At 40.6% G+C, this 13,571-nt stretch overlaps 1 protein-coding gene across 1 annotated transcript in view; it reads left to right on the top strand.

Moving 5' to 3' along the window:
- ADCY8 (adenylate cyclase 8) overlaps positions 1 to 13,571 on the top strand; it is a 190,180-nt gene that overhangs the window by 125,380 nt on the left and 51,229 nt on the right. Inside the window, exon 7 of the mRNA XM_019552871.1 lies at positions 712 to 982. Coding sequence (XP_019408416.1) covers positions 712 to 982 — 271 coding nt within the window. The remainder of the gene's footprint in view (positions 1 to 711; positions 983 to 13,571) is intronic.

Here is a 13,571-nt window from a genome sequence, read left to right as displayed (position 1 = left end):
TTCCTTCACCACCTTAAGGTTCAGATGTGGATATCCTAGCTCACAGGCAAGTCTACATGTGCATTAACAAACTTTAGTTAATGCACATTATATCTAGTACCTCCAGGTGCCTGTAGACATGCCAGGAGGCTGCTCCAACCTGCTGTAGTTACAGAGCATTAAAATAGCCTAATGCGTATTAAAGTGCGTGTGTAGACATGCCCACTGAGTAATATTATATTGCAGGACTAGCCTCACTGGAGTCATCTCATGGAGAAATATTAAAACACTTTTCCTGCAATCTGTTCCAATGTTTCTTGGAACATACATAGAATCTGGTTGAAATGAAAGAAACTCCTCACTGTTACCCAATTTTGGCTACATAACTCCATGTGTAAACACCAGAGTCTGTTGACTTCCAGTTAATCAAGCCTGCTGGAAGATTATAATTAGCATACTCCAGCCAGTCTCTGTTTCTTGTGTATCAGCATCCCCACATTTTAAAATGGTGGCAGGGGCGCTTGAAAGTAAAGCTGGGTTTTAGTTCAAGTGCCCCACATCTGAATAATATTTTATTCTTTTTTACTATCATAAATATAATCATATGTAGCATCAACAAGTATGTTCACATATAACATTAAATAAGTCTGTAAAGCTTTTGATGTGCCACCTTGTCAAAATCCATCTCTAGAGCACTGTCTGTATTAATTACTGCTCATTTCTAATGTGCAGGAGGATCCATATATCCAAAGCCACTCTGGACTGCCTGAATGGGGACTATAAAGTTGAAGAAGGGCATGGCAAAGAACGAAATGAATTCCTGAAAAAACATAACATTGAGACCTATTTAATAAAGCAGCCTGAAGAGAGTCTGCTGACTTTGCCTGAAGACATTGTGAAAGAGTCTGTCAGCTCCACAGACAGGAGAAACAGTGGGGCAACATTTACAGAAGGGTCTTGGAGTCCTGAACTTCCATTTGATAACATAGTGGGAAAGCAGAATGTAAGTCAAACTTTCTTGAATGTCATCAGCTCTGAAAGCATGCTTGAGTGCATCTCAATAATGAAAGCCTCAGAGAAAAAAACAAATTCATCTTTAACCTTTTCTGTAACGTGTACTGTAAGTACAAATGATTAAACAAATTGCTTCAGGACAGAGTTAACCTATGTATCAGAATCGGGGAAATGCTAGGATTTAGATTTTTTTTTTTTGGTCCAACTAAAATGAAATACTATTCAACTGAGTTTTAATTGAGCAGCCCTCAAAGATGCTAACTGAATGTTAAATTAATGTCATTAAACCACACAAAGTGTCCACATCACCATGTGTAACTTGTGTTATATATTTTCAGTGCACTGCTGTGTCCATTGTCAAAGTTAAGAGGCAAGTGGGTGTACATTGTGCCACTTATTCACATGTAACAGGGCAATGCATGTGTCAAAGCAAAGAGATCTAGCTTAACCTGCACCTTGCAATGGCAATATTGCTACTCTTCTCATTCATTCTTCATTAGCTTTTTAAAAGGGAATGTCCATGATACAGTTACAGTTCCTTAATAGGTGTTTCATGGTGTCATGACTAGCTCAGAAGAAGTAGGGAGCAAGAACTTGAAATAAATGCTTCTCTCTAGATTGCTCTCAATCAGACCCTTCCCAAAAGCGTTTTGTGCTAAATGCAAGCATTCTGAGATCCAGCAGTTCTTTACAGTCATAAAACAGTTGTGAAGCCTGTCTGCTTAAAGGAATTAAAGATGAAAAGGTTAAAATGCCCTAAGACACCACTCTTTCCACTGCATTTGAAAGATTGATGAGTCATTGTGAAACAAGGTCAGCTTGAATTGCCGTCCATTTTTTTGTGAGCGATCTGTCATGACATGATATATTCCTTCTTTTGCTGCATGGACTTAGTCCTAATTGTCTGAAGTGTCTGCAGACCTTAAAGCTTTGTTGTGTGGAGATCTTGCTTTCTCAACTGTCTCTTGCCTATTTCAAATCTGCTCTAAAGTGACAGACCCTCACAAGTGATCAGTTCTTTGTGGCGTCCTTGTCCTTTCTCAAGCTGAAATGGCGCATGGCCCAGTTCGCCATTATATAAAACATCTGTTTTATATATGTATCCCTGTGTTTGCATACCTGCATGGACAGTTCCTTTCAGCTCTCACTGCCTTTTCTCTGCTTGTATCTCTATTCTCATTCCATTGGGAATAGAAGAGGGTGTGCATATTGCAATGAATAGCTTTTCACAACACTCTCCTTTCCTGGTTCTTTCTCATTAACACGTTCTAGGTTTTAATAGAGCCAAAAATTTGGATTACGCTGTTATCCCATTTTCCATATTCTCCACAATATCTGACCTTGATACTAACAGTGAAGAGATACGGGAACCATGTTTTTATATTGTTGACCTTCTTTGACCTAATAAGCAAGTTAAAAGTCTATGAAAATTACTGAAATGTATGAATAATGCACTTCTCTTGAAAGAGATTTGCTTCTTATGGCATCCCCATGAATTTTAATCAAAAGAAGATGGCTTCTCCCTCCTTTGATTGAAAATAATTTTTCTCCAATATTAAAATCATAACTCATTTCTGCTCCATAATAATCCATTGGTTGGATAAAAGTTTTAAATGCCCAGTTATTACATGAGGGACTCAATAATTATGCAATTTTCAATTTTTAAATCAAGATAGCAGCCATTAATGTTCATTAATGATGGGCAAGAGCTAACGTAGCAATGTGACGGCAATTTTAAATTCTGCAAGAGTGTTATATCTTCCGTGACGGACTGGTCAGCCTTGGACCAAATAAAAAATTAATAGTGTTAATTATGCAACAGAAGGGTCGTTTGTAGCAAAAGATGGTGGAGAGTCAAGTGGCGCCAGCTCCGCATTGAATCATTCTACCTCCTTTAGTAATTGCCAGGATCATCAAACGATTTCATTGTGATTTGTTAATTATAAGATTTGGGTAACTCAACTCATTTGGCACCCGGGGCTTACTTCTAGGTGTTTCTGAGTTTTCAAGGATGTGGCATGTGAGAGTTTCTTGCAATTTCTCTCCCCCAAACTTGAATTCATGATATTTCATGTGATCTACCCTACGTTTATTTGAACTGGTGGCCTGTGACAGTGAATGGGAGGTGTGAGATTGGATGTAGAAATAAAATAAGAAGTCCTGTGTACAAGAACAAATGAGAAAGCTATGGGTGATCAAGCTGGTGAGTCAGGTTTGGTTGTGACATCTGTTGAGGTTATGTATGGATGCTGTCCTATGCACTTGCAATGTAGCGTCTCTGGAAGCGAGCTGTTGAGAAAGACAGGGTATTTTATAAAGCAGAGAGAGGTTCTATCACCTGCAGTATGTGCATGGTCGAGGGAGCTAGATCCTGTCTGTCTTTTGGAGATGTTTTATCCAAGGACAGAATATGCTTCTTGACGTTACTCTGAAGACATTTGACAGCAGCATTATGATGCAGATTACAAAAAAAAGTGGATCCAACACTACTGGGTGTTGTGTGCACATATTCCAGTGATAGATGTGGCAAACTGTTACTAATTCAGGTGTTTTATAGAATGCCATTAATATCTGAGAAGTATGTTTAAAGAATGCCATTAATATTTGAGAAGTATGAACAAGCAGCAAAAGAGCGATAGTGAAGGAACACAAGCTAAGGATCAGGTAATGCTTTTAATCCGCTCACTAACACAAGTTGGATGAAAAGGAGCATATGTCCCGGCACTTTTTCCTCCCATTATACTAAAATTCCACAGCATAAGAGCAGATGAGACTATGAGGTGGGCATGTTCTTAATTCACGCTGCCCACAATGGTCCTGGTGAGTTGATTAACATAAGGCTTCTCCACCCAACAGGCTGAAAGTTGAAACTGGGAACTCCCTTGTCTCCCACTGAAAGCTCCTGTTCACTTCCAGCGTCCTTATAAAAGCAATTGCTTCTGGGAGGTAAAGTCCTGAGCCTGCCTATGCTTACATGACTTTATCATCTCCACTTGGAAGCAAAGACTGAAAGCTTTTGTTTTGTTGCTTTAAAAACCCTTCCTATAAGCATTCTCCTCTCAGACTTTACATCAAGTATTACGGTATATATTGTGCTTTGGTATGAATATAGATATCTATATATAAATGTCTATATAAGCAAATTCTTCCCCTGAAATAAGAATATAGTTATAGATGTACAAACGTGCACACACACACATATATTCAGAGACACACACATCTACCTACCTATTCATACCAAAGACAATATATAGTATTATACTTGATATAAGGGCTGAGAGGAAAATGCTTATAGCAAACGTTTTTAAAGCAACAAAATCAAAGCTTTCAATCTTTGCTTCCAAGTGGAGATGATAAACCCATATATGTAATACAACTAAACTAGGCCCCTTTCTGCAGTATGGACTATTGTCCATTGTGGCTCATCTTCCCAACATTTTTTTTAGTAAGATGATATTTTAAAAAAACCCAAAACTTAAATGCACTTGAAGCACTCTTGGTTCTCAATGAAATTACAAGTCAGTCAATAACACTGATGCTTGAGAATGTCTTTACCTATAAAATACCAAGGAATGATAGTCTGATACCTCAGGGCTTCACACAGTGAAAGACTTAGATGTCTGGACAGCAGGCTCCTAGAGGGGAATGAAAAACTCTGCCGGCAATGCTTACAACTTCCTATTCAATGCAGAAAGTTTGGGGTGCCCTCAGAGTGAGATCCAGAACAGACAGCTCTCTGAATGAGGAACTGCTTAAGATGACCCAGAAGAAACCCTGAGCACAAGGCTGGGTATGCAATCCCAACTCTGTTTCTGCATCTTATTCAATGATCATTAAATGTGAAATACAGAAACAGTCCTTGAAACAGGGACTAGAACCCAGGATTCCCCCCAGCCCAGGCGACTGCTATAACCATTAGGCAACCTGTTAACCAAACTTTGGCTTGAGTCAGGCAGCAGGTAAGGGCAGAGATGAGGGATGAGAGACAAAAGCTGTGCTCTATCAAAGCACACTTTATTGACAGCTAACACAATATTTCCAAACAATGGGTTCGTTATCTTGCTAACGAAGTTCAGGTCCCTCAAGGTGGTGATCAGGCATCCAAAACTCCATGGAACAACACTCCATCAAACAGCCAGAAATGTGGGCTGGTGAGAGATGCAATCCAGTCAGACAGAGGTTGTAGTTCAGTGTTTTCCTCTGAACTTTGCAATTGAAATTTAACAACTTATCAAATATGCATAATCCAAAAAGTATGTGGCAATTGCTTACAGTACTATCACAGTACCCGGTCACACACAGTTGTGTAAAACAATCTTAACAACGTCCGAACCCACTCATGTGCTGTTACTCCCTCTGCGGTTCAGAAACAAGATAAGCAAATTCTTCCCCTGAAATAAGAATTAAGCATCTAACTGAAACCAGGGCAACTGTCAGATTTGTAACTAGACTGCAACGCCATGCAGTCATGCTTCTTGCCTTCTGACCCAATCAATCTTGATTATTTTATAGAGAGTGGAAGAGGAGCTAGTGGAAGGTATCCTTGTTCTAACTGGCCCGTTCTATAGCCTGACGCTTATGGCAGTCTTCTGGGCATTGGGAGATGTGGGAATCAGTCCCCTAAGGCAGAAGACAGAATTGAATCCAGATTTCCTCTTCCTGTGAGGCCATTACATGAAAAGGAGGCACCACCACTAATTCTTTAAAACAAAGCGGTGACCCCCGTAGCATTTTGTTGGTATCTTGTCAGTGTGCTTTAGGCATGGTTGGAGAATGCCCAGCAGATGCACCCCTGAGGGGCTAGATGCAGTCTTCTACTTTGACTCCAGAGCCCAGTCAGGCTTAGGTCAGAGTTAGGCACTGATCTTACAGGCATAAATATAATTTAGAAACTGTTATCTTGTCATTTTACAGCTTTAATATAGCACTTACCTGAAAATTATGTCTCTGATAGAGAGGTCCATAACTAAAAAAAAAATCTTGCAGTCATTTTTAGACAAAATTCAATAGAACTATATTTGTTTCATGCTTGTGCACTTAAATAAACTGCTGTAAAAATAACAGAACTCAAGTCATAGAAACATTTGGATTTTCAATAAGAATAACCCCATCGTGGAAAATTTTCACTTTTTGGAGACTCAAAGCTAAACTGAAAATTGGAATATATCTGTGATTTTTGGAAACAGAAGAGTTATGAAAAATTATTTTGAAAACATGGAAATTATCTACTGCTCTTCCATAGAAGAGGGCCTGGGGTTATCTTCCACCTTAACGAGAACAGCAGGAAATGTTAACTAGTGTATTATTCTAGTTAACATTATTCTGTGTATTATTCTGTTAACTAGTGTATTATTCTAGTTGGCCACTGAACAGATGTATTACCAGTTGGAGCCACATTTCATAGTCATGTAGGTGTATAAAGGTATGAGTAGGATTTCCAAAAGAGTGCCCAAGTTAGACAACTAACTTGCATTGAAGGTCAAATGAATAAGACTCTGCTTGCATCATTATTTTATCTAACATTAATGTAGGCTGGGTGCCTACATTCAGTCTGAATCACTCTGAAAACATAACCCTTGAAGTCTTCTAGTGTGTCACTTCTTATGTCTATTATAATAGAAGCCACCTGTTAGTACCATATACGATGCAAGCACCACTTAGCCTAAATTCCAAATGATCAAGTTAATTCCAAATTCTTTTTTTTCTAGTCAACAAGAAACCCAATTTCATAATTAATTGTATGCAGATAGTACTACTGTGAAAGGAGTTGTTATTGCATTGGTGCAAGTGAAGTATTCTCCTGCTTCTTCCAACATTCTTGAGGTTTACACCAGAATTTCCTGTGTATGCAGAACAGCCATTGATATCAGTGAGAGATTGAGCTCCAAGACAGCCCCATTACTATTACATGAAATCTGTCTGTATAAGCCTATTGCAATAAGATAAGACATATATATTTTTAGTGATATGATAACCAGGTGTTAATATGCCAAGACCAGTTAAGTCAATGGGAGTATTGTCGTTGACTTCTTTGTTCTAAGTATTTGGCACTGGATCTGATTTGTCATGTAAACACCTATGCGTAGGTCCGGAATGCCCAGAATTGAGGCAACTTGACCCAGGAGGGCAATCTAGGTTTAGGTATCTAATATCCCTAGGCAGTCAATGGTGAAACCTAGGAGTTTCCAAAGCATGATCCAAATAGATTGGATTAGGAATTTAGGCTTTCTCTACACAGGGTGTGGGGAGGTAGGCACCTCCAAAAGGTGGTCCAGAAAGTCCAGAGGTGCTAGGAAACACAAAGCACAGTGGTGTCGCTAAACTCCCACCCCATCAGAGGAGCTGTTAGTGTCCAACTGCATGACTTTGTCCAGAAGCCTAGTATACAGAGTACTACTCAGTCATGAAATGGAGGACCTGGATTATAGGCCGTATACCCCCCGAGAGTACTCAACAAACCCATATCTCTCATGTCACAGGAGAGTGTCCTCACGATTGCGTAATGGGCCACTGTGGTTGGGCAGTCTCTCAACTCCTATTAAAGCTGAGCTACTACAAGAGCTGGAGGTTTATAGGATTAGAAGAATAACAAGCAAGAGGGAGCATGACTCAGTCACCTAGTGGTTAGGAGTACTGGCAGTCATTTCTGTTTCGTAACCAATGGCTCTGTAACGTCAGATGTGTAGACAGTCCTGGGGACAAGGACTGGAACCCAGCATTGCATCCTCCATTGACTGCTTTGACACCATTGTCTCTCTGTAGGTTTAAGATAAGAAATAGCTGCTGTAACTCCAGCTATGTCTACAACACAGCAGCAGTGTACCCAGAAGGAAACCTCCTGACTAAACCCTCTAATCCACTCCTATACACGTGCTCCAGGCCTGAAATTATGGCTGTAAGGCTGCTGTGGGTTCACAGCCAATGTCTACTCTTAACCTTGAGAGGGCATCCCAGCCTTACTGCTGTATTTCCTGGGGAGGAGGGGGGGCATGAAAGGAAGTAAATGGCTAATGGCCAGGAGTGTTGGACGCCTCACTGTTGACATGCCCTCGGGCATCTCTTGGCAAATGTTGGAGTGACTATTTCAAATTTGCTTTTATAGGAGATGCAGAACAAAGATGAGATATGCAGGGCAAATCTGATAAGCGCTCATCCCTTGGCCAGTGTGACCTTTTTATTTGATTCTAGTGTCCATTAGAGAGAGAGTTGTCTTAAGAGTGCATGTATGTGTTTGTGCCAGAAAGAAAGAGAGAGATGGACAATTCTATCAATCATTTCTGGCTTTCCCTTCTTTTTCCTGGTAAAATAATGATTATTTCAATCAGGCCCCATCTCTGCACCACCACCATTGCCCCAGTGGTGATTTGGAGGTCTATGTGTCTGTGATTCTAACCCAATTTGTTAATTTATACAGCAACAAGGCAGCATGATTTTAACTATATTTTCTACAAATTGAGCAAAATTACTTTAGTCACCTGCTGGGGGAAATTGAGATCACATCTCTCAAGTAATCAAGTGTTACCCAGCTAAACACATCAGGAGCTTGTCTGCCTCCACTTCCAGCAGTGCTATAATGACTTGACTTAATTCTGAATGGACCAAAACATTTCAGACTCTGAAGTGATTCTGTTCTTATATATAAATTCAAGCACTGCTGCCACCACCCCACTGGAGCAGTATATGCATAATAGCTGAGGCCTTGAATCCCAGTGCAAATTAAGTACTTCAAGGCCCGAAAATGTCTAACATCTTTCTAAGGAATGTGCATTGCTGTAGCACCAGGGATGTGACACCCAACCTATTGGAATCAGTGGAAAGATTGCTAATGACGTCACTTTGGATCCAGCCTAGCCTACGTCTTAACTCCTGTGGTCTGAGGGCCAGACTCAGACCTAGCCATGCGTGAAGCTATGTTATGGGAAGGTTGATTGGATTTCCCTCCCCCAAATCTGGTGGTACAGAAATCTGAGACGTTAACAACTGCCTCAGAGCACAGACAGGATGAAATCCTGGTCTTACTGAAGCCAGTGGCAATATTTTAACTGAATTCAATACAGGAGATATTTCAGCCATGGGTTACTAGGTTCTATTGCCATATTGCATTCTAAAGCAACTCTTCGAATTATGGGCTGTAAGAGAGCAATTTAGTATTCATGACATCAGTAACCTTAGTATCCATTCATCTTTGGCTTCTCTGTCTGCTAACCAACTTGCTAGAAAAACGTGTCGCTTGTTTGATGTAACACCTAATTTTTGAAAGACCACTCTCATGTTGTTACATGACACCCAACATTCATCAGGTGATAACACCATCCAGCCGTAGGTGACTATGCTCTGAACTGCACCCAGCTGAGGTTTTCAGTGGGGGCAGTCTCTTATGCTCAACAGTAATTAACACTAAATAAACCAGAGGAACCCTAAAGAAAGTGGCTATGGAACGACTTGCCCACAGGGAAAGCTTTTTTCTAACCCTTAAGAAGTAGAGGTTGCTTTATGCCCTGAGGGTTTATAAGCCTTCTATTCGTTTAAAGCCTAGGAGGATTCCAGACAATAATTCATTTTTTCCATTCAGGATGCTGTCTTGTTGTGGTTCATGTTGTGAAATGTTACACCGAGTTGAGTTACTCACTTCATGAAAGCAAATTCTACATCTGTGCTGAAGGTTAAACACCATTTTTACTTTCTCCATCGTCCGTCCTTTTCAAAACTTCACTGAAAACACTCGTGCTGGCCAGTGAAGGAACTATGCAATCAAACTGTTCTAAGGATCTTAACCCACAGTTCGGTTCAGTGGTATCACAGAGCTGCGATAACTGGGGCATTCCAGCTTCTCGAATGCAACGACGTAGAGAAAAGCTCACTGTTTGTTTGGAAACAAATGGTGAGGCAGTCAGAAATTTCCGCTTCTTCAGCCTCCCCTCCAAATTATCTGTTCCCTAACTACACACATCCAGTAACTTCAGTGCATGGAATAATGCTTTTTTCTCTCCAGGTATTTTTCTGGTTTTGTTTCATTTCTTCATTTTGTGGATGCCATTCTGATTTGCTAAGACAGACTATTTGCTTACTTTGGTCATTTGATTTGGTTGTTTGGTGTGGGGCTCCTTCCCCACCCTCTGGGAACTCCACAGGTCATTCAGCAGCAGATTCCGACAACACCGTTACAATTACATCCTTCAGCGAAATCACAAGCTCAAAAGCCTATTCAAAACATGACACTGAAGTGGCCACTTTTTGTACTGTATGTGTTTAGTGGAACAGACGTATTTTAAACTTCTGTAGGTTTCATTGAATGAATTGCATGGGATGCTGTAAATGGTTTGCAATGCAACATGATCTAAAACATTGCATTTTTAACCCAAGGGGACCAGCAGGTTTATTCTGTTTGCATGTGCTTTCCCCTAGACTCTGGCTGCCCTAACAAGAAATTCAATAAATCTGCTTCCAAACCATCTTGCACAAGCTTTGCATGTCCAGTCTGGGCCTGAGGAAATTAACAAGCGAATAGAGCACACCATCGACTTACGGAGTGGCGATAAATTGAGAAGAGAGCATATCAAGCCTTTCTCACTGATGTTTAAAGACTCCAGCCTGGAGCATAAGGTAGCTGGGTCTTGAGAGCTGCTTTTTTTCCAACTCAAATTGTCTTAAATGTCCACTGAATTAGAGAGGACAGATCTAGGTTTTAGCTTTACTTTTGATGTTTTTGCTTTATTTTGATTTGGTTTTAGAAGTTGTGATTGAGCTAAAGACCATGAATAGACCCAGTGGCTGTTACAGCACTTGCTAATGCAGTTCCAAAGTAAGAAAATCCCTATTAGTAAGCAAGAAAAGAGAAGGAAAGGTTCTTGCCAAATTTAACTTAAGGATGACTCTAAGCAGGGCTTATCTTCCAAAATGAGGCTGCTTTGACAGAAATTAGGAGTAGGAACACTAATAAAATGATGCTTCTATTTTAAAAAATGGATACGTGCATATATCGCTATATTGCCCTCGTTCTGATACACTTATACCTGGTCAACTGCTATTTTTATTCTGAGTCAAATGAATGTGCCAACCCTTTGTTTTAGGCCTCAAATCAAAGAGTGTTTCTACTTCTAAAAGAAAAATACAGTTTTCCCATGTCCCTGTTGCTTCTCCGCAGCATTATGATCCCACCTAACTCTGTTTCAGACCACATTCAAAAGCGGCTATATATTTTAGTTTGAAAAGGGAAAAACAGAAAGGCAGTCTCTTCCCGTGTGTTGCAGGCTGACTGTGCTGGTTCTTTGCACTGCTTTCAGCTGACTTCATCTCCTCGGACGATGACGAAGTGCTTAGTGACAGGGGCGACCATTTCATGGCTGGGTTTATGCCTAATTAGAGAAGCGGGAGGGAGACAAACAGCAGGGGAACTGCAAACTTGGAAAGCCTTGCTGTCTATCATCAGTGTAAACTGAATTGAACAGCTCTGTGTACCTTGCTGAGCTCATGGGGGCAGATGGTGTATATTATCATAGTCCCATAAATGTCCATGAAACAGTTAACACAAGATGGGCATTTGACCTCTTGCTTTTTAAGAGGTCCTGTTTAAGACAACTGGATTATTAAACAACAAGGGCCTCAATACAGATAAGCCCAGCACTGAGCATTGCAACACCTAACCTCTAGCTATCTGTCTTCCTAAGCTTGCCTTCTAAATGGGACCCAGATAGGCTGCCAGATAGAAAGCAAAGCTTACCCATGCCAAATGCTAAGGAGGCGGTTGAATCCAAAATTTACCTACTTCCTAGTAATCACCTTATTGGTAAGGCACCCATTAAAGGGTGGGAACATCAACCACCCAACCATTAGAAGCGGTTCCTTTCTGAGGAACAAAATTCAAGATTCACTGGCTCAGAAAGAGAGAGGAGAACAATCACCGTGAGACTGCGACTTTGCAGTTAAGACATTCACTTGAGGACAAAGGGTCAGAAAGTGCGATCCATTCTTTATTGACTGTTAAGGCATTTTATCAAATTCATTATATAAAAATCTGGAAATAAGCCTTGAAACACATTTTGCTCCCCACCCTTTCCTGGTGAGCGTCCTAACCACGAGGCCACAGAGCTGTGCTCGCACTGCCCATTAAATCTCCGATTCTTTTATGCACAGTGGTGCAACTTCAATGGGAAAGGTGGAAAGGTCCCCAACCAGAATAGCTTAATGGTGAGGGGCACTCTCCTGGAAAGTAAATATGGGCTGAAGAGGAGATAGCAAGGTCGACCACATCCTATATGAGTATTAAAACCATGCTGTTGGCTCCAGGCCTCCTTTACATCCTAACATGAAAAAGGCCTAAATTAAATGAGGGTTTTCCAGAATTAGGCCCAGTTTTATAGTCAAAAACATGTCTTCCAGTTCTGACTCTGTTCTTAGCAATGGCAGGCAAGCATAGATGGACCATTTGGGATCTAATTTAAATGCAGTTCAAGCAAGGGGAGAAAACCCTGCTCCCTCACATTTCATAGGTCAGTTTTTAAATATTAAATTGCACCTGACAGATAGTAAAGTATATGTTATCAAGCCAACATCTGTTACCAGTTATGATACCTGTTGTGCCCTGTGTATCTCAAATACCAGATAATGTTGTAACCATCAGTAAAAGATAATTCCTTAATGATAGCACTCCTGTTTCAGCATTTTCAGTCCTAGTTAGAACCAGTAAGCACTGAATAAGCAGAAGTAAAGGAATTGTTATTAATAAAGTGAACAACATATTTCAACCTGATGAACTGGCTTTTCAAGGATTAGGCAGAAGTCAGATTTCACATCTGGTGCTATCTGATCTGGTTGGATCATAACAAATAATTAGACAAGTATATGACTTCATCTAGACCAGGGCTAGGATGAACGCTAAGCATTGCAAGCTCCACAGCAATGTTTTTCAGACCCTCAGATCCCCTTTTCTTCTGCGTGTGTAAAGCACTGCACGTACTAATCGACTCACTGAAATCCGGCTCCTAATTATGACGATGCAAGCGTTCATGTAAGTTGCTATGTTAATGAAACCTGAAGCATTATGCACATTTGATTCCTAAAGCACTGGAAATGTCTTAAATAAAATGTAGAACTCCCTTCCTCTCCCCACATTTGGCCTGTATAACAGTTAGGACCATTGGTATTGTTAGCAATGGTCCCCAATTATTTTCTATATTACTGTCTATATACAATAATTTCACTGTATCCTCTGTCCATTCCCATTTTTATCTAGGATTAACATCTGAGACTGACAAAGCTATTTCATACCAACTTTTCTCTCTGCTGTCATCACCACCGCAGCCACTAACCTTTCAGTCTGGGATCACACTTCCCCCCCAGTCATTAACACTCCTCTGCTCTCTGTCATGACCTCCTACATCAGCTCCCCTCATTGCTCTCTGCAGTGCTTAGAAATAAATAAACCAGCAGAGTTTTATTGGCCTTCCCTCCTCACACTGCAGTTCCCAGTTCCTGATTGATTCAGTTTATTGCTGTCACCTTCAGTTCAGTGCAGTGCCTGTCACAAGGCAGCAGTGGCTCTGAAATGAAATATTTCCAATGGGCTTCTAATTTCTCCG

The sequence above is a fragment of the Crocodylus porosus genome, unplaced genomic scaffold, assembly GCF_001723895.1.
Source record: "Crocodylus porosus isolate Cpor-Errol unplaced genomic scaffold, CroPor_comp1, whole genome shotgun sequence".
NCBI lineage: Eukaryota > Metazoa > Chordata > Crocodylia > Crocodylidae > Crocodylus > Crocodylus porosus.
Note: the sequence above shows the minus strand (reverse complement) of the source record. Positions and strands in the feature narration are given on the sequence as shown.